Source organism: Dromaius novaehollandiae, chromosome 18 (genome assembly GCF_036370855.1).
Source record: "Dromaius novaehollandiae isolate bDroNov1 chromosome 18, bDroNov1.hap1, whole genome shotgun sequence".
Taxonomy (NCBI): Eukaryota; Metazoa; Chordata; class Aves; order Casuariiformes; family Dromaiidae; genus Dromaius; species Dromaius novaehollandiae.
The window spans coordinates 9527389-9544406 of record NC_088115.1 but is presented as its reverse complement, the minus strand read 5'-3'; the positions used below and the strand labels follow the sequence as shown (position 1 = coordinate 9544406).

Below are 17018 nucleotides of genomic sequence, written 5' to 3'. Positions count from 1 at the left end.
TGTGCAGTGGTGTGTGTGCGTGGTGTGTGCGTGTGTGCGTGTGTGTGTGCGTGGTGGGGTGTGCATGTGTGTGTGCGTGTGTGTGCAGTGGTGTGTGCGTGTGTGTGTGCATGTGTGCAGTGGTGTGTGTGCAGTGGTGTGTGTGTGTGTGCGTGGTGGGGTGTGCATGTGCGTGCATGTGTGCACTGGGGTGTGTGTGTGTGATGGGGTGTGCATGTGTGTGCATGTGTGCAGTGGGGTGTGTGTGCGTGGTGGGGTGTGCATGTGTGTGCATGTGTGCAGTGGGGTGTGTGTGCGTGGTGGGGTGTGCATGTGTGTGCATGTGTGCAGTGGTGTGTGTGTGCATGGTGGGGTGTGTGTGTGTGTGTGCATGTGTGCACTGGGGTGTGTGTGCGTGGTGGGGGGTGTGTGTGTGTGTGCATGTGTGCAGTGATGTGTGTGCGTGGTGGGGTGTGCATGTGTGTGCATGTGTGCACTGGGGTGTGTGTGTGTGCGTGGTGGGGTGTGCATGTGTGTGCATGTGTGCACTGGGGTGTGTGTGTGCGCTGGGGTGTGCGTGTGTGTGCATGATGGGGTGTGCGTGTGTGCATGTGTGCAGTGGTGCGTGTGTGTGATGGGGTGTGCATGTGTGTGCATGTGTGCGCTGGGGGTGTGTGTGATGGGGTGTGCATGTGTGTGTGCGCTGGAGGGTGTGCGTGTGTGCATGATGGGGTGTGCGTGTGTGCATGTGTGTGCATGTGTGCTGGGGGTGTGTGTGTGTGCATGTGTGCACTGGGGGTGTGTGTGTGTGTGTGTGCGCGCGTGCATGATGGGGTGTGTGTGTGCTGGGTTTCATCTGCCGGTGTGCCCTGGGGTGTCTGCGTGCCTGTGCATGTGTGCGCTGGGGTGGGAGCGTGCATGTGTGCTGTGTTCCGTGTGCACGTGCCTGTGTCTGCTGGGGTGTGCGTGTTCCTGCATGTGTGCACACTGGCGTGTGCGTTTGCTGCATGCGTGTGCTGGGCTGTGCATGTGCTTGTGCAGACTGGGGTGTGAGTCTGCGTGTGCGCCAGTGTGCTGGGGTGTGCGCTGGGGTGTGCACGGGGGTGTACGTATGTGCATGCATGTGTGCACTGGGGAGGTGGGATGTGAGCAGGCATGTTTAATGTGTGCACAGTCGTGTGTGTGCATGGGCATGCGTGTGAGCACAGGCGTGTGCGCATGGGGGTGGGCACGCGTGCGAGGGGCTCCGTGGGTGCACACTGGGGCGTGCGGCTGCACAAAGCCGTGTTCGTGCGTGTGCGGGGGCCTCGCAGGAGCTCGCCGCGGGCCTGGCCTGCTCCTGGAGCAGGAGCAGCTCCACGTGGCGCGGGGGGGGCGGCCGGGGGTCCCTGCCCTGCCGCTGGGCTTGGCCGCAGCACCCCGGCCCCCCGCCACCCCCGTCGCAGGGACTCTCTGAGCCGGGCTGCTCGCAGGGGGTCGAGCCGAGGGTTTTGCAGCAGCAGGGTCAGCGCAAACCCGTTTTGCCTGCCGTTGCCCCCGCTGTGCCGCTGCGGAGCGGCGGGAGGGGTGCGCGTGTCCCTGCTGCACGGGGTGCTGTGAATGCAGAGCCAGGAGAGAAAAGCAATTAAAGAAAATTAAGAAAAGCCTCTATTGCACAATTTCATAGCGTAAAGACGAGCTCTGCGTGCACCTGGGCCGCCCCGAGCCGCAGGCCGGGCGCGTGCCTGGGGCAGGGGCCAGCCACGGAGCCAGGGGACCGCCAGGAGCTGACGAACAGCCACACGGCCACTGGTGGAGGAAGGGTCTCTTTGGGTGCCCACAGGTCTGGGCAGAGCTTGCTGCTGCCTCGGAGTCACAGGGTCGATGGTGAAAACAACCCTAGCGGCAAAAAGCAGCTGCAAGAAAGCGAGTGGCGGGGGGTGGGGAGCAGGTTCTGCATAAAGCCATCTGGCTGCAAAGCAGTCTTTAAAAAAGAGGAAAAAAGAAGGAAAAAAAAAAGTGGAAACTCCCCATTCTGGTTTCTGCTGCACTAAAATCCAAGGAGATTCAGGTCCGCTTTCGGGATACCCACCTGGAGAGGGCTGGGCAGCCCACGGGGCTCTGTGCCCGCCGCCGGCCCTTCGCCAGCTCGTGGCCGCATGGGACCCGCCGTGCCAGCGCCCGCGGGCCGTGCCGTGCCGTGCCGGCTACCGCCGAGCCGGGCCCAGGCGCAGCCTCTTTTTTTGCCCACCTGCTCTGCCGTTCCCGCGGCACCGCTGCCGCCGGGGCCGAGTCGCAGCAGAGCGAAGCCACCCGGCAGTTAGCGCGAGGTCTCCGTCCGTCCTCAGGTCACCTGCTCCCTCCTGGGAGCCCGTCGGTGTAATAAATAAATAAATAAATGAAAGCAATTGGAAATAACACGAGCTTCGCCACTCCACGAGCCACGGCCGCCCGGCGGAAAGAGCCGTTCTGGAGAGCGATCGCCCGGTGCAAGACTGGGGCTCCCACGCCTGAGCCCGGTTCTGCCCCGGCGCCGGCCCCGCGGCAGGAGGAGCGGGCACAGCCGTGTCCCGGGTGCACGCGGGCATCCTGGGGCTCCCCAAATCCCGCGCTGTTCTCCGGGAAGAGGATCTAGGTCATGGCAGAAGGTGGTAGAACCCATGGCTTTACCCGACAGCCTGCGCAGACGATTCCCCTCCCCTGCGTTATGATGCTGCTCTGCTATTTATTTGACCCACGCATTTGCACTGGATCAGGGCTAAGAATACTTATTAACTTAGTTACTTAAATTTTCTGTTACACAGCTTTCCTGGAAACGCCCAGGCAGCGACGAGCACACGGCAGCCTGGGATGGGCTCTTCCACCTGCGTGAAACTGCTGCTCTTACCTCTGGTTTAACCCCCTAGCTTAAACCAGCCTAAAGCAAGTGAAGACCCGAGGCAGAAGAAAAGGACCTACCTCCTGCCAGGGGGCCCTCAGGCTGCTTTAACGCTCCCTCCTTGCTCAAAACCCTGCTGTGCTACCGGCAAAGGAGCAGCTCCCTCACTGCTTGGACCTCCCTCTTCACCGCTCCTTAAATGCTCACGAGAGCTAACGGGGGGCAGCAGGCTAGAGCGGTTCCTCAGCTGCCCTCCTCGCACCTGCGTGCGTTACGGGGGGGGGGGGGGGGTTAGTTAGTGCATAAAACACGGAGGAGAATAAGAACTATGGAGGAGTTAGTGCATCAAATAGGTGGAGCAGGGTTGAGGGATGGGGCTCAGGACAGCCCTGCCCTGCTGGAAGGCGCCTGGGGGTCTGCAGGGCCTGCCCGGCGCCTGGGGGGTCCCTGCCTGGAGTGGAGGGGGGGGTCCCTGCCCGGTGCATGCTCTGGGCCAGGCAGCGCAGCGGTGTGCGGTCCCTGTCTGCAAAACCAGCCCGGTGTTGGGGGGGGGGAGAACACCTGATCCCGGGGCCGTTTGGGGTGTTTATAGCTTCTGACCAAAACCAGGAAAAATATTGACTCCCGAACAGCCGGCGTGGGAACAAGCGCCAGTGCTGTACTGCAAACACGTGCCCCCAGCTGCCTTCTGTTTCGAGGAGGTAGGAACGCTACACTCGGCTTCTTCAGTAAAATAGTAATTACAAAAATACGGAAATGAAGTTTTTCCAACAGTTAAAGTCTCCCCTTTTTCTCCCCAAATGAAACTTTTAAGCACGTTTGACTCGAACTCCCCAAAGCGGGGGGTCCCCCCCAGTCTGTTCTGCGGAGGGACGAGCTGCCGGGATACAGCAGCGGCCCCGCGCTGCGGCGGAGCAGAGGGAGCGGCCGGCACACGAGGAGCGGCCGGATAAGCCGCAGGCTCCGGGAGGCTCCGTCGCCGGGCCGGGACACGTCCCCATCGCGGCACCAGGCGGGTTCGGCCGGGAGGAAGAGGAAGGACGACGCTGCGTGCGAGCCCAGGCCGGCGGCACGGCGCGGCGAGGCAGGACACCGCGGGAACGGGGCGGGTTTCCCTTCCCTGTCCGAGTCCCGAGCTTCCCCTCTGCGGAGCGGCGCGGAGGCAGAGCTTGGAGACACGGAGGCTCCGCCGCCGCCTTCACTCGACGTGGGAAACATTCCCCGTCAGGCTCGTCCAAAACCCAAGTGTCCGAATGCAACTTTTCTTTCTTTTTCTTTTCTTTTTCCCTTCCAGGGCCGTTGCTGCGTCGGGTGCGAGGGCTCCAACCGCGAAGGGACCACATCCTCCCCGCCCGGCCGCGAGCCTCCTGCCCCGAGGCGCCGCTGCCCTTCCCGTGCCGGCCGGGGGCTCAGGGCTCGGCGGCGGCGCGGCAGAGCGGCCCCCCGGCACCCGGGCGCTGCGCCACGTTGGCGTAGAGGCCCTGCGCCTCCGGCGGGGACGCACCCACCGTGGCGTAGACGGCCTCCTCCTCCGCTTTCAAGTCCTGAGAAGAAAGAAAAAAAAGCCTCGTGCTCTGCAAAGCGTGACCTCGACGCGGAGCCGGGTTCCTCTAGCTGGGGAGCTCCGAGCTTGCGGGAAACGCTCCCCTCCGGGCCGCCGGCCGCAGCCCCCCCGGCCGCAGCCCCCCCGGCCGCTGCACGGAGCGCCCTGTCCCACGCTGCCGCGAGGGGTGGCCAGGGGTCAGGGAGCACCCACGTCACCCCGGTCACTCGCGTGCGGAGCGGGTGCTTCCCACGGAAACCCCCTCCTCGGCCATCCCCCACCTCCCAGTCGTCATCACGGCGCTTTTCCCACGCCACTGCCTCCCCGCATCCCTCCTGCACACGGGGACCGTGTCCCCATCCCGCGCCCGGTGCCGCCCCGCCTGTCCCTACCCGGCGCCACGGCTGGACCTCCGCGTAGCTGCTCTCAGCGCTCGCCCGGCTGAGGAAAGCCTTGACGTCGCTGTAGAGCTCGCCGCCGTCCGGGGCCACGGGGTGCCTGAGGTCGGCGTACTGCAGGCTGCTCTCGGTGCCCTGAAACGCGGCCGCGGGGCGCTCAGCGCGGAGCCCCGTGCAGCGCCGTGCGCTCGGCCCCGTCGCAGCCTTTTCCGCGCGGCGGCCGCCTTACCGTGCCGGAGACGCTGCCGGTCCTGCCCATCTCCACGGCGGCTCCGGCCGGGGCTGCGGGAACACGGACGCCGTTAGAGCACGGGCAACGCGGCGAAACCGCGCGGCCGCTGCAGATCCCGCCGCTCGTCTAAACCGAAGCTCGCCTTTAAGTAAAGCCCGATCCCATCTGCCGGCGGCTAACCGGCCCCAGCCTCCCCCTCCCCGTCCTCCGCGCTGGCCTCAAGCTTTGCACCTGAGCGCCGGCCAGCCCGGCCGGTCCACGCGGGCACGCGGGGAGGCCACCTCCACCACACCATCCCGATCCCCGCAATAAAATAAAATAGAAAAATTAAAAAAAAGATAAGCAGAGCGAAAGACAGACTCCGGCACAGAAGCGCTGCGTGCGTCTCGGAGTGATGCTGTTTCACCTGCCTTTCTTCCTCTTCCTGGACAGTGTAACCAACACAGCGGCAGCAAACACGAGCAAAAGAAGAACCACCACGATGCACGGAGTCAGGATGTCCGTGACCACGTCCAAGCTGCAAGAAAGAAAGCAATCCTGCTCTCACACTTCTCCTTCCGCAGCCCCCTCCGGCGCAGCTACCAGCGCTGCTCCTGCTCGGCCTCGTGCCTCGAGACCGAGGCTCGGCGGTTTCCGTCTGCAAGTTGGGGACAGAGCAAACCAGACTAGGAACGAGCAGGACATTCGGTTCCGAGAGCTGCTGCATCTCGAAGACTTCAAGGGTCACTCACTGGCTCTGATTTGCCTCTGGTTTAGCTCCGCTGTTTGTTGACCTTCCTTGTAACGGGCAACCAGACAAGGCTGATGTGTCAACGGGACTGGTCCCGGGGAGCCGGCTGCCCCGAAACGCTGCCGGGAAGCCTCGGCTCCCCCTCCTCTTGCATCAGCGGGCAGGAAGCGCTGCCGCTCCGCTGTCACGCTTCGTCAACCGTGTGCGTGAATCTACACACGACCGTGAAGCAGAAGAGGGCCCCGCACAGTGCGCGCTCGACTTTCCGCAAGCAATTGGCACCTCTGAGTTTTGGGGAAGGAAACGGAGGTCACCCCTGCGATCAGAAACTGCATCTTGCTTGGCCACATCCTGCATCTTGCTTAAGCTGCCAGCGAGCAGTGGGCAGGCAGGGCTTTGGTGGGCCCGGCCCAGCAGAGGAGCTGAGATTATCTTGCCCGCAGGGCCGGCAGCACGCAGCGCTGGTCCCCGAAGGCAAAAGCAGGTCTGAGCCCTCGGAGGGAGGCGGGAAGAGCCGGGAGGACTGCGGGGCTCCGGCTGGCTCTGCTGCGGGACCTCACGCGCGGGGCGGCCGCGGCGGCAGCGGTACTCACCCCGCAGAGCCGGCGCCTCCGGGGGGGGACGGGGGGGCTCGCTCTTCCTCGGCAGCTCGCTCCTGGGGAGATGCCGGCGTGGGGACCGGCGCGGAGGCAGTGAGAGCAGGGTGCCCTGCAGTGGAGGGAGGGGCTGTTTTCAGGGGAGAGGGGGAAGAAGGAGGAGCTGTAAAAAAATAAATATATAAAAACAAGGAGGGGAAATACAGAATGAAAGAGGAGAGGCTCAGCCCGACTCCCTGCCTGCTCGGGGAGAGGCGCGAGGGACGTCGCCCCAGCCCCGGCCGGCCGCGCTGGCCCCCCATTGCGGGGGCGGAGGGCGAGGGGGGCATTCCCCAGCGCTGGGGGCAAGAGCAGGGTGAAAAGCAGAGCACGAGCCCCAGCGAGACGGGGCGGCGGGGGCACCGAGCAGGGCCGCGGCGAGACGCACCCGGGCGCAGGAACCCGCAGACCCGTCCCCGGGCCCACCACGGCGCCCGCCGCCTCCCCGCCGCCCCTTCTGCAGCCCCCGCTCCCGGCGCTTGTACTTTGCCCGGGGGACCCAGAAGGACTTACCCGGGAGCACGGACACGTACACCGTGTGACTGTCATCGCGAATTATCCTGCTCACCCCGCACCGGTAGGTGCCCGCGTCCCCCGCGGTCAGGTTGCCCACGGTCACCGTGAACACCCGCTGCTCGCGGTCGTCCCTGATGGAGACCCGGCCCTGCCGCACCACGGAGCCGGGCTCGGAGGTGGCGACGATGCGGGCGTTGGCAGCGCAGGTGAGGAGCGTTCCCGGTCTGCACCAGTATTTCACATTGGTCTTGTAGTCGGCCTCGTACTCGCAGAGCACCGAGAGGGACCCCCCGACGTACCCGCGCACGGTGGGGGGCCCCGTCACTGCCCAGCAGCCTGCGGGGACGGACAGACAGACTGACAGAGAGACAGAGCCGCGGGGGTCCCGCTGCCGCCCGCCCCGCTCCTCCCGCCCGTCGGGGCCGCGGCCCGGCCCTACCTGGCAGCAGCGCCCAGGCGAGCAGCGGCAGGGGCCGCATGGCCGCGCCGGGGCCGCGGGCTCCCCTCGCAGCTGCGCCCGGCTCCTCTCCGCCGCCGCGGGGCCCGGCTCAGCGCGGCTCGGCTCAGCCCGGCTCGGCTCAGCCCGCCCCCGGCACCGCCCCCCCGGGCGGAGCGCACTGCCACCGCCCCCTCCCCCGCCACCGCCCCGCGGCCCCGCCGGGCCGGGCGGCCGGAGAGCGACGGAGCCGCGCTGGGGCCGGAGGAGAAGCTTTATTGCAGGAGACGGGGCCGGCGGGCTGCGACCGGCGGTGCCCGGGGCAGAGCCCGGCTGCCCCGGGGCGTGGCGCCCATCCCCGGCGCGTCGCGGCGGCCGCCGCCGTGCAGCTCGGAAGCGGTCGGGGAGGTCGCCGGGGAGATGCGGAGGTGGCTGCGACCACCGGGCTCGGCCGGGGCCGGGTCGGGCAGGGCAGAGCCGCGGGAGCAGCCCCGGGGCGGAGGCGCGCCCGGAGCCCGGCGGCGGGGGAGGCAGCGGGAGCCGCTCGGGAGCTGCCGGCGAGGAGCGCGGAGCTGCCCGGGGGGAGCGGAGGTGGGAGGGCAGTAAGAGCGGTGGTGGTCGAGTGCGGGGAGGCTGCGAATGCAAACGGGGGGAGACACGCCAGGTGCCTCCATGCCCCTGAAGAGCCCCTGTCCCTCTCCGTCCCCCACCGGTGCCCCCGTGCTCCCCGCAGCCCGAGCCCCGGCCTCCCGGCCTGGTGGTCACGGTGAGGGCAGCGGGGCTGTGCCGGGGGGACGTGCCGGGACTGACCGGGGCCACGTGCACGTACGCCGTGTGGCTGCCATCGCGAAATGCCCTGCTCACCCCACACCGGCAGGCACCCGTGTCCCCCGCGGTCGGGCTCCCCACGGCCACCGCGAACCCCCGCGGCCACCCCTGAACAGCACTCGGCCCTCTTGCACCGCGGAGCCAGGCTTGGAGGTCGCGGTGATGCGGGTGTTATCAGCACGGGTGAGAAGCGTTCCCGGTTTGCACCGGGATTTCCCAGCCAGGTGCTGCGGGTTGCGGGGCAGCCGTGCTGCTGGATCGCACCCCCCCGCATGCGCTGCGGCGCTTCGCTTCCTCTTCCATTGGAGTGTTGCTGCCGGTGGCTGCGGAGGTCAGGCTGGGCTTCCTCCTTTCCTCCCCGTCTCCGCCGACTTCCTGCCCTCCCCGCCGTGCCCCGGTCCTGGCCCTCGCCGCCCTGCCGTGCCCTGCCGTGCGCCCGCCCCGTCGGGCCCTTTGCTCCTCCCGGCGCAGCCCCGAGGGCCAGCGGGGACCCACGGGGCTCCCTGGCACAGTGCCGGGGTGGCCAGCGCCTGCAGCCAGGCAGGGCACGTGGCCAGGAGGTCCCCTGCCCCGCTGAGCCCCTGAGTCCCAAATATGCCCCTTGCCGGGCTGGGCAGCGAGGGGGTCGCAGTGCTCCTGGCACAGGCACCCAGTTTCCTCGGGGAGACATTCTCCCTGCAGGGATGGGAACCCCCGACTTGTCCCCGTGAGCAGTCTCAGGTCCCCAGGCAGCTGGGCATGAGCAGCCGTCCCTGCCGTCCTGCTCAGCATGTCCCCCCGGCCGTCCCTGGCAGGGGACAGCCCTGCTGGAGCTTGGTGGCCCCTCGGCTGCTGCCCGGATCGGGTATCTCCAGGCCTCCTTCCCTCCCCAGCCCCATCTCTCGTCCCTCTCCCTTGTCCCCTGGCCAGGACGCTCACGGTCTTCCCTCGCTCCTGTCATCCCCAGCGCTGACTTGCTGAAGCCCACGCTTCGCTGGCCAAACCGGCCGGCAGCAGCTCTGGGGAATCAGGGGTTACGAGCAGGACGAAACACAGAGCACCCCGCGGCCCAGGCGCAGGGACCAGACCGGCTCTGGCTGTCACACCCTGTCCCCTGCAGCCCGGGGCTGGCCGCCGGCTCGAGCCCAGCGCTCCCAGCCGGACCGGCTGCTGGTACCGCCCAGAGCTCTGGCCGTGGAGAAGGCGAGGAGGCGGCTTTATTGCAAACAGCCAGTGTAACCCGGCGGTGCCGAAGGTGCCACGCGGTAGAGGTGCAACCTGGCCCGTCACCGTCCCTGAATGCAGGCCCCGCAGAGGGGATCTCTGCAGGCGACAGCAGCCCTGCGCGGTGGCCCCGTGTGTCACCCGGGGCGGCTGCCGGGCCCCCGGTGCGGCCGTTCCCACGTCGGCCGGGGCAGGCGGGCTGAGGAGCTGCTCCAGGCGGTGCCGGTCGAAGGACACCAGCCTTCATCGGGGGCGGTGGAGCTTCTTCATCAGGCGCCAAGGCCTCTGGCTGGTGCTTTCTTCCCGTCTAGGAGGGGGACGGGTGGTCCGCGGGCCCTGCGCGGGGGGGGGGGGGGGGCAGAGGTCCCCAAACGTGAGCCGCTGATGCCCTCGGCAGGGCTGGCCGAGATGCCGCTCCGGCACGAAGGCCGGCGGCTGGGACCCGGCTGCCGGTGCACCTGCACCCACATCTGCACCCGGTCTGCACCCGCACCCGGTCTGCACCTGGTCCTGGTCGGCTCCCGCAGCCCTGCTCCTCCCGCCGCGCCGGCCCGGAGCTGCTCCCTCGACGCGGCTCGTGGCGCCGGGGCGGATGCCGTCCCCTCCGGACGGAGGCATCCCGCGGGGCGGCACCCGGGGCGGGCACGAGGGCCTCACCCGCTCTGCCCGGTGCCGCCTGCCCGGTGCCGCCCCGGTGCCACGCGCCGCTCCGGATGCCGGCGCTGGCCAGGCCCAGGAGGACGAGGCCCTTGGCGGCCAGCAGCAGCAGGAGGCCGCACAGCAGCGGGGACCTGCGGGGACGGGGCCGTGGCTCCAGGGGCTCCCGGCGCTGCCCGCGGCCCCGCGCGCCCCGGCAGGGCGGTCCCCCGAGCGGGACGCATGCCTTCGCCGCGCTTGGCGCCGATGGCACCGGCACCCTGGCGATGCCCCGGGGCCCACACTCACCCTGGGGAGGCATCCGGGCGCCGGGGGGGGCCGGGGTCGCCTGGCCGCGGGGAGGGCGACGGCGGGGGCTCGGTGGCGTTCGGCAGCCCTGCGGGTGGGGGGAGCCGCTGACGCCAGGCGCCCTCCCCGTCCCTCCCTGGCGGCTCCCGCGGCCCCGGGGGCGATGCCGGCGGAAGGACCAGGCCTTGGGCCGGCGCCCGGCGAGGGGGTGGGCATGGGCAGGCGGGGGGCGGCTTTGCCCCCACGCCGCGGGGAGGAGCTGGGCGCCGCGGGTCTGGCACGCAGAGCCCCTCGCCCGCGCGACCACGCGCCGCCGGCCCCGGCGCCCCGGCTTACCCGCCACGATCACCTCCACGGCGTGGCTGAGGTCCCGCCACGGCAGCCGGATGCCGCAGAGGTGGGGGCCGGCGTCGTCCCGCGACAGGTTCCCCATGGTGACGCGGAAGGCGCGCCGGGAGCGCTCGTCGGCCACGGCGAAGCGGCCGCGGTGCGCCCGGGGCTGCCGCGGGGCCGTGGCCACCAGGTAGTGCCGGGCGTAGCAGGTGAAGAGCAAGCCCGGCTTGCACCAGAACTTGGGCGCCGTCTCGAAGCCTTCCTCGTAGCCGCACTCCACCGACACGGAGCCCCCCGGCCAGCCCCACACCGCGACGGGCCCCGACAGGGCACAGAAGCCTTGGAGGGGAGCAGGGAGGGTGCTCTGAGCACCTCGCACCCCCCCAAGAAGCAACCCATCCCCCGGAGCGCCCCGGTCCGGCGCGGCACCTACCTGGCAGCAGCGCCCAGCCGAGCAGCAGCGGCAGCATGGTGCCGCGGGCCGGAGCCCCGCTCGCCGCCGGGCGCCTCGGCCAGCCCGACCCTGGCGTCTGCCGCGGGGAGTTTGCAACCCGAGCCCGCGGCTCGCCCCAAGTTCCCGTTTTGCAAGCGCCCTGGCAGCGCTGGCATTTCCGTTCCTTAAATGAAGTTAGAGAGAAGCGAGGCTCACGCACGGCTTCGCTCGGGGAGCAGCGGGGAAGCCGGCACTGCCGCCAACGCGATGCTGTGCCGCGGGACTGCCGCTGCCCTGCTCTCCCAGCCGCCAGTGCCAGCTCCGAAGAATTGGGCACGGCGCGGGCTTTGGGGAGACGCGGAGCCCGGAAAACATGATGAGCACTGGGGAAGGGCCCATGCAGCAGCAGGCGGAAAGAGGCCCTGCTGGGGCATGCGCTTTCCCAAAGGAAAGCTCGCAGGATGCTTTTCCCAGGAGGGGAAGGAAGGCTGGAAGTGCAGAGCTGGAGCAGGGCTCCGGGTGGGCTGGGGTGCCGTGGCCAAGCACGGGAGGCCCCAGCGGCAGTGCCGGCACGTCGAGCCCCTCGGCTCCCTGGCAGCCCCGGCACACTGAGCCCCTCAGTTCCCGGCACGTCGAGCCCCTCGGCTCTCCAGCAGCCTCGGCACATCGAGCCCCTCGGCTCCCCGGCAGCGGCAGGCGGGCAGCAGACAGGCAGAGGGACAGAGCACAGCTTTATTGCAGAACTATCTTTAATTAGCAGCTCCAGTGCGGCGACGGGGGGGTTGCACCCAGGCTCGGGAGCCTGGTGGGCCCCGGGGTGCATGGGCGCAGTGGGTGCAAGCCCGGGAGCCGGGGGCCACGGGGGATTCATGCCCCGGCTGGCCGGCAGCACCGGGCAGCAGCCAACCCCCCCCGCCAAGGCGGCAGCCTGGCTACCCCGGGGGCACCCCGGCCGAGGAGGCACCCCGGGCCCCAGCTCCCTTTGGTGCCCAGCGCGGAGGCAGCGCGGGGGCCGCCGGGGGGGACCCGGGCTTTGCAGGGGGGCGAGGGCGTGGGGGCTGCCCGGTGCGGTGGCTCCCGCGGCGGCTCCGGCACGCCAGGGCCAGCAGCACCGGCACCTTCGTGCCGAGGAAGAGCAGCAGGTAGGTGACGCCGAGCTGGGACCTGGCAGCGGGGATGGGAGAAAGGACAGTGAGGCCGGACCACCCCGCCAGGGGCGAAGATGCCAGTGGGGCTTGGGGCTGAGCTGTGGGGCACTCGCACCCACGCAGCCCCTTGGGGGGGTGTCACAGCCCCACGCCGTCCCCACAGCCTTTCGGAGGTGCCCGGGGCCGCACAGAGGGAAGAGGCAAGGTGGGTGTCCCCCCTCCCCGCGGGATGCTCCTGGGGGCTGCTGCAGCGTCACCATGAACATGTGCGACGTGTGGTTGTCCCCGATGGCCACCCAGCCTGCCGTCACCGTCACCGGGGGCCCGTCACCGCCCAGCCGCCTGCGGGGACGGGAGGCCCCTGCGTGCTGCATCCGTGGCCGTCCCCGGCCCCGCCGGCCCCGGGGGGCTGCTCTCACCCGGGCAGAGGGCCCCCAGGAGGCAGCTCCTCATGCTGCGGCTTCTCCCTCCCGGGGGGGCTTCTCCCACGGCCGGGCACCAAACGCCCCCCGGACGCGGCCCGCGCCAGCGCCCCGGCTGCGGCGGCCTTTCCCACGCGCTGTCCCCTCGCTGCATCCAGAGCCTGGATGTGTCACCGCGGGCGGTCGCTTCCTCCCCGCTTCCAGGGAGCCTGAGTCACCCCGGCACCGCCGCCGCAGCGGCTCCCGCCCGCCCGAGCCGGGAACAGGCCCGAGGCCGGGGTGAAGGCTCCCGCCCGGCGCAACCCGCGCTGCTTCGGCCGCTTTGGTCTGCTTGCTGGGGCAGGGGCGCCTCGTCTCCCCCAAAACATCCGCCTTGTCGCGAACGCGGCTTTCGAAGGACGCCTTTCTCTTTTCTTCCCCCCACTAAATGTTTCCACCGAAAGTTTCAGGAACCTGACCGGGCTCTGCGAAAAGCGGAGCCGCTTCCCCTGCAGTTCCCTTTTTGGCAGCTTTGTCCCTGGCGGTGCCTCGGAAAGAGCTGCCCGCCTGCCCCTGCCTCCCACGCGTCCCCCCCCCCCCCCTCCCCGGGGCGGCTGCGAGCGCCGAGTTCCCAGTTTTCGGGCAGCCACTGCTCACGGAGAGCCGCATGCCCGGCTGCGGGCCGTCTCCATCCCTTCATCCATCCAGTGCTTTATTATAGTGCATCCTAACTCCGAGTAATCAATGCACTTGCCGGCAGATCCCGGGGAGCCGGGGTCGCTCCGGCTGCAGGATCGGTGCTGAGCAGCTCGTTAACGCAGCAAAGCGGCGCCGGGGCTGCGGGAGCCTCGTCGGGCCCCGGGGCGGGGAGCAGGGACGCGCTGCCCGCGGTGGCAGTGGGTGAGGGCGGGAGGCCGTGTGTGCTGTCACGGGGAGACGGCGACGGGGGCGGTGGCCTCTAGTAATGGTCCGTCTCGTCCCACAGTCCCAGAGCCTGCAAGGAGCACGGGGACAGGGGGATGTGGGTGAGTCCTGGAGGCGGAGGGCATCCCTCGGCCAGCGCCCTCCCGGGATGCTCGGCGGGATGCAGCGGGAAAAAAACCCTTTTCCCTGCAAATCCTGGCCCAGGCTCCCGGTGGCTTTGCGGCTTTGCAGGCAAACCGTCGAGTGAAAAACCCCTTGCAGAGTCGTTCAAGGGTGCAGAGGAAACGCAGCCCCCGGGGATGCCCCCCCGGTGCCCCACGGATCCCCTCACCTCGTCCGGCCCCGTGACGTTGGCGTAGAGCGGCTCGTCCGGCAGCGCGGGCTCCTGCTCCGCACGGGTGCTGGGGGCCGGTGATCTGCGGGGGGGCGGTGTGGCCTCGGGGCCCTGGGCACAGCGGGGGACGCTCAGCGGGGGCGGGCCGGCTGGGGGGGCCCCTGCCACGAGCCCCCGCCGCTGGCGGGTGTTCACTCACCTCCGCCGGGGATGCGCCGTAGAGGTGGCCGAGCCCCGGGGTGCCGGGGGGCCCCTCCACCACGGCGACTGCGTTGGCGTTGCTGTAAGGGGGTGGCACCTCTCCGGGGGGGCTCTGCTGGGCTGGGGGGGCAGGGAAAAAGAAAAAATAAACACGTCAAAGGTTATTGTTGTCCAGGCAGGAGCTTTTGCAGGGGCTGCTCTGTGCCAGGAGCCGCGGGAGGTGCAGGCTCCCCGCCAGCCGGGAGCCGTGCTGAGCCAGGCTTGTCCCCCGGCCCCACCGGGCAGGGACCCCCAGCCCCACCGGGCAGGGACCCCCGAGCGGGGGCTCAGCCCAGCCCGAGCCCCAGACCGTGGCTCTGGGAAGGACCCACGTCCGTGGAGCGTGAGACCCGGTTACCTTCCTTCCTCCTCCCGGCGAGGGTCCAGACGAGCGCGGCAGAGCCCACGGCAGCCAGCAGGGACCCCAGCACTACGCTGGGCACCACGATGGTCCGGGCTGGCCCGGGAGAGCTGCAGGCGAGAAGAGGAGGAGCAGGGCTGCTTCTCTCCTTCCCCGGGTGACGCTCCGCTCCTGCAGCGTCCCGGCGCGTTGGTGCCCTCCCTGCAGCGAGGACCCTTCTCGCAGCCCCCCCAGCCAGCTCCACCACGGGGCCCGGAGCAGGGAAAGTGGCCTGGCTGTGGCTTTGCCAGGCGGGGACACAAGTCCCACCATCACCCCCAGCCTCGCGGGAGCCAGGCGGCACCCCGCAGGGGCGAGCAAGGTGCCCGACGCGCCTGGCTGGGACACGTGGCGTCCCTGGGGCCCCTTCTGGGTCATCGCTGCTGCCTCCCCCAAGAAGCCCCAGGCTCCCGGCGGCTCAGCCCAGCAGCTCCGAGGTGCCCCCGTGTCCCCCAGGTCCGAGCTAGCGCCTGTCCGCAGACCCACTCGGTGTCCCGGGCTCACCCTGGGGCGGCCGTGCTGGTGGCGTTGGGAAGCTCCATCCTGGCCGTGACGGTGGAGACCACGGGCGTCCACGCCGTTGGGGTGGTGGGGAGGGCTGCCGAGGTAGCTGATGGAGCCGTGTTGACAAAGTCCTGCTGGGAGCTGGGGACTGCAGCTGGCCCTGGTCCCCGACGTCCCCCACAGCAGACAGATATTTGCCCTTACCACCTTCAGCTGGTGCCCCTGGCCCTGCCGGGTTCCCGCGGCTCCTCTTGGGGGACCATCCCCAGGGCCCGCCCAGAAGGGGAGATTCGGGTCCTACGGCCCCTGCAAGGAGCGGCTCTGCCCGGTGACTCCCGCCCGGCCTTTTCCAGCCCTGTCTCCCCCATCCCCGTGTGCCAGAGGATTTCTGGAGATCAGAGAGGTTGGATCTATCCCGCCCCCTCATCCAGCAACTTGGATGTTTTATCAGACACCCTTGTGCGGCATCTTCTCCTCTCTGCTTTCCTGCCTCTATTTCTCCCTTCCCTCAGCAACCAAGTCTGTCTCTGCGCTGCGTGCATCAGGACCTGCTTTCATTTTCGGGAGCGCGACGGACAGGTCAGGCGCTCCCCGGGCCCAGCGTTCCCACGTTACCGCAGCGCAGGAGCACTGCCGAGCGCCGCGGCTCCGCGTCCTGCCTGCGCCGCGGTCAGCGAGAGCACGAATAACCGCCCGGGGCTCCGCCACGGGCCCTGCACGCTCTGCGGCCGCCCTGCCTCCCGCTGCACGGGCCTCTGCACCCGGACCACCCTTCCCAGCCTGGTTTGCACTGGGTAGGGACTGGTGCAACTGGGTTGGAGCATCCCTCCCGCCGGCTGCTGGCCAGCTGTCTCCAGTGGAGGCTCCTGGTCCAAAAAGCCGAAGCCAGCGCGACGCCAGGGCTTACCTGGCAAGACCACCACCCTGACGGGCTCCATGAGGTCCCTGCCCAGCCTCTCGACCCCGCACCAGTAGCTCCCGGCGTCCTCCTCGGCGAGGCGCTCTACGGTCAGCAGGATCACGCAGAAGACGCGGTTGTCGGTGATGGAGACGCGGCCGCGCTGCCGGGGCGCGTCGGGCCCCGCCGTCTCGACGACCTTGCGGCAGGAGTCCCGCGAGGCCCCGCGGCACCAGTACTTGTTGTAGCCCTCGTAGCCCCTGGCGTACCAGCACTGGAGGGAGAGCGTCTCGCCCAGCCGCCCGCTCACCTCCCTGGGGGCGACCAAAGCCCTGCAAACTGCAAAGAAACCACTGCCACGACAGGGAGAAGCGGCCCGCAAAGTCAGTCGCCCTCCAAGCTGCTCCGTCGTGGCTCCCTTTGGAGAAAGGAGCGCTTTGGGGAGCCCCATCCACCCTCTCCCAGCCCTGGACATGGGGCCGCCGGCGCGCTAGCAGCTGCTCCTCACCTGGGAGCAGGAGCCAGCCCCAGCCCGGGGACGTCCTCATGGTCCCGCGGCACCGCACGCCCTCTCCTCCGCGCCGGGCGGCTGCTCCCGTCTGCGCGGGCGAGGGGCCGGGCGGCGAGCGACCGCGTGGGCTCGGCTCAGCTGGGCTGGGCTCGGCCCCGCTCGCTGCTTCCGCGCCGCCGGCGGGAGGTGGCCACGCAGCGCGCTGCTCTGCGACCGCGTTATTTTTAGCTGGAAGAGTTTTATCTAGGTGCTGGGGGTTTTCTGCTGTGGCGAAGAAGCCTCCGAGATGCTTTTTGCAGTCGAGCGCAGCTGGGAAGCTCATGCACGGAGCCGGGTTTGCAGAGGCCCTCGGGGTGGGGGGGCTGCAGAAACGCAGGTACGGCGGAGCAGCGAGGGACGTAGGAGCCCGTGCACCAAACTCGAGTGAAACTGCCTCGAAGGGAAGGGATTTCACCCCCCGACCCCCACGACCAACGACTCTTGGGGCTCTCGGGTGCAACCCTTAAATCCCCAGCTCCTGGAGCCCCATGACTGCCGGAAACCCCCGGCTTTCGGGGAGAGGCAGGGAAGCTCTCCGCCAGCCGCCTCGC

At 69.3% G+C, this 17018-nt stretch overlaps 3 protein-coding genes and 1 long non-coding RNA gene across 7 annotated transcripts; all 4 read right to left on the bottom strand.

Annotated features, from left to right (window-relative positions):
- Positions 1-3557: 3557 nt before the first annotated feature.
- LOC112982458 (protein CD300H-like) lies at positions 3558-7466 on the bottom strand. Of its 4 annotated transcripts, none has more exons than XM_064522641.1 (7): positions 7330-7466; positions 6888-7247; positions 6333-6498; positions 5420-5526; positions 5007-5059; positions 4772-4912; positions 3558-4380 (listed from the first exon to the last, which is right to left on the bottom strand). In XM_064522641.1, exons 1-7 carry the CDS (start codon positions 7367-7369, stop codon positions 4246-4248), a joined length of 1002 nt encoding a protein of 333 aa, XP_064378711.1. In that variant the 5' UTR covers positions 7370-7466; the 3' UTR covers positions 3558-4245. The 4 variants fall into 4 exon arrangements, with proteins under 4 accessions (XP_064378711.1, XP_064378712.1, XP_025954643.2 ...); XM_064522642.1 differs by having other exon boundaries at positions 6333-6465; XM_026098858.2 differs by having other exon boundaries at positions 6333-6447.
- A 1624-nt stretch (positions 7467-9090) lies between these two features.
- On the bottom strand, positions 9091-11105 carry LOC135330282 (CMRF35-like molecule 6). Its single transcript, XM_064522958.1, has 5 exons — positions 11069-11105; positions 10639-10974; positions 10303-10390; positions 10015-10148; positions 9091-9152 (listed from the first exon to the last, which is right to left on the bottom strand). The coding sequence occupies exons 1-5, from the start codon at positions 11103-11105 to the stop codon at positions 9091-9093; spliced, it is 657 nt and encodes a 218-aa protein (XP_064379028.1).
- Positions 11106-13312: 2207 nt separating this feature from the next.
- LOC135330234 (uncharacterized) lies at positions 13313-13988 on the bottom strand. Its single transcript, XR_010392111.1, has 2 exons — positions 13873-13988; positions 13313-13611 (listed from the first exon to the last, which is right to left on the bottom strand). It is a non-coding gene; the product is annotated as an uncharacterized LOC135330234 (long non-coding RNA).
- An 18-nt stretch (positions 13989-14006) lies between these two features.
- Positions 14007-16531, bottom strand: LOC135330281 (CMRF35-like molecule 2). The gene is made up of 6 exons (XM_064522957.1): positions 16426-16531; positions 15927-16256; positions 15020-15179; positions 14474-14586; positions 14075-14196; positions 14007-14024 (listed from the first exon to the last, which is right to left on the bottom strand). Exons 1-6 carry the CDS (start codon positions 16463-16465, stop codon positions 14007-14009), a joined length of 783 nt encoding a protein of 260 aa, XP_064379027.1. The 5' UTR covers positions 16466-16531.
- Positions 16532-17018: the final 487 nt, after the last annotated feature.

Bases quoted from the DNA above. Each gene is read 5' to 3' on its own strand.
- LOC135330281 (XM_064522957.1), bottom strand. From the start codon at position 16,465: ATGAGGACGTCCCCGGGCTGGGGCTGGCTCCTGCTCCCAG. The intron at 14,587-15,019 runs GTGAGCCCGGGA...TCTCGCCTGCAG, and splicing joins ACCAGCACGGCCGCCCCAGG to CTCTCCCGGGCCAGCCCGGA. The intron at 14,197-14,473 runs GTAACCGGGTCT...CTGCCCCCCCAG, and splicing joins CGCCGGGAGGAGGAAGGAAG to CCCAGCAGAGCCCCCCCGGA.
- LOC112982458 (XM_064522641.1), bottom strand. From the start codon at position 7,369: ATGCGGCCCCTGCCGCTGCTCGCCTGGGCGCTGCTGCCAG. The intron at 7,248-7,329 runs GTAGGGCCGGGC...TCTCTCTGTCAG, and splicing joins CGCCTGGGCGCTGCTGCCAG to TCTGTCTGTCCGTCCCCGCA. The intron at 6,499-6,887 runs GTAAGTCCTTCT...ATTTTTTTACAG, and splicing joins GTACGTGTCCGTGCTCCCGG to CTCCTCCTTCTTCCCCCTCT.
- LOC135330282 (XM_064522958.1), bottom strand. From the start codon at position 11,105: ATGCTGCCGCTGCTGCTCGGCTGGGCGCTGCTGCCAG. The intron at 10,975-11,068 runs GTAGGTGCCGCG...CTCCCCTCCAAG, and splicing joins CGGCTGGGCGCTGCTGCCAG to GCTTCTGTGCCCTGTCGGGG. The intron at 10,391-10,638 runs GTAAGCCGGGGC...CCCCACCCGCAG, and splicing joins CGTGGAGGTGATCGTGGCGG to GGCTGCCGAACGCCACCGAG.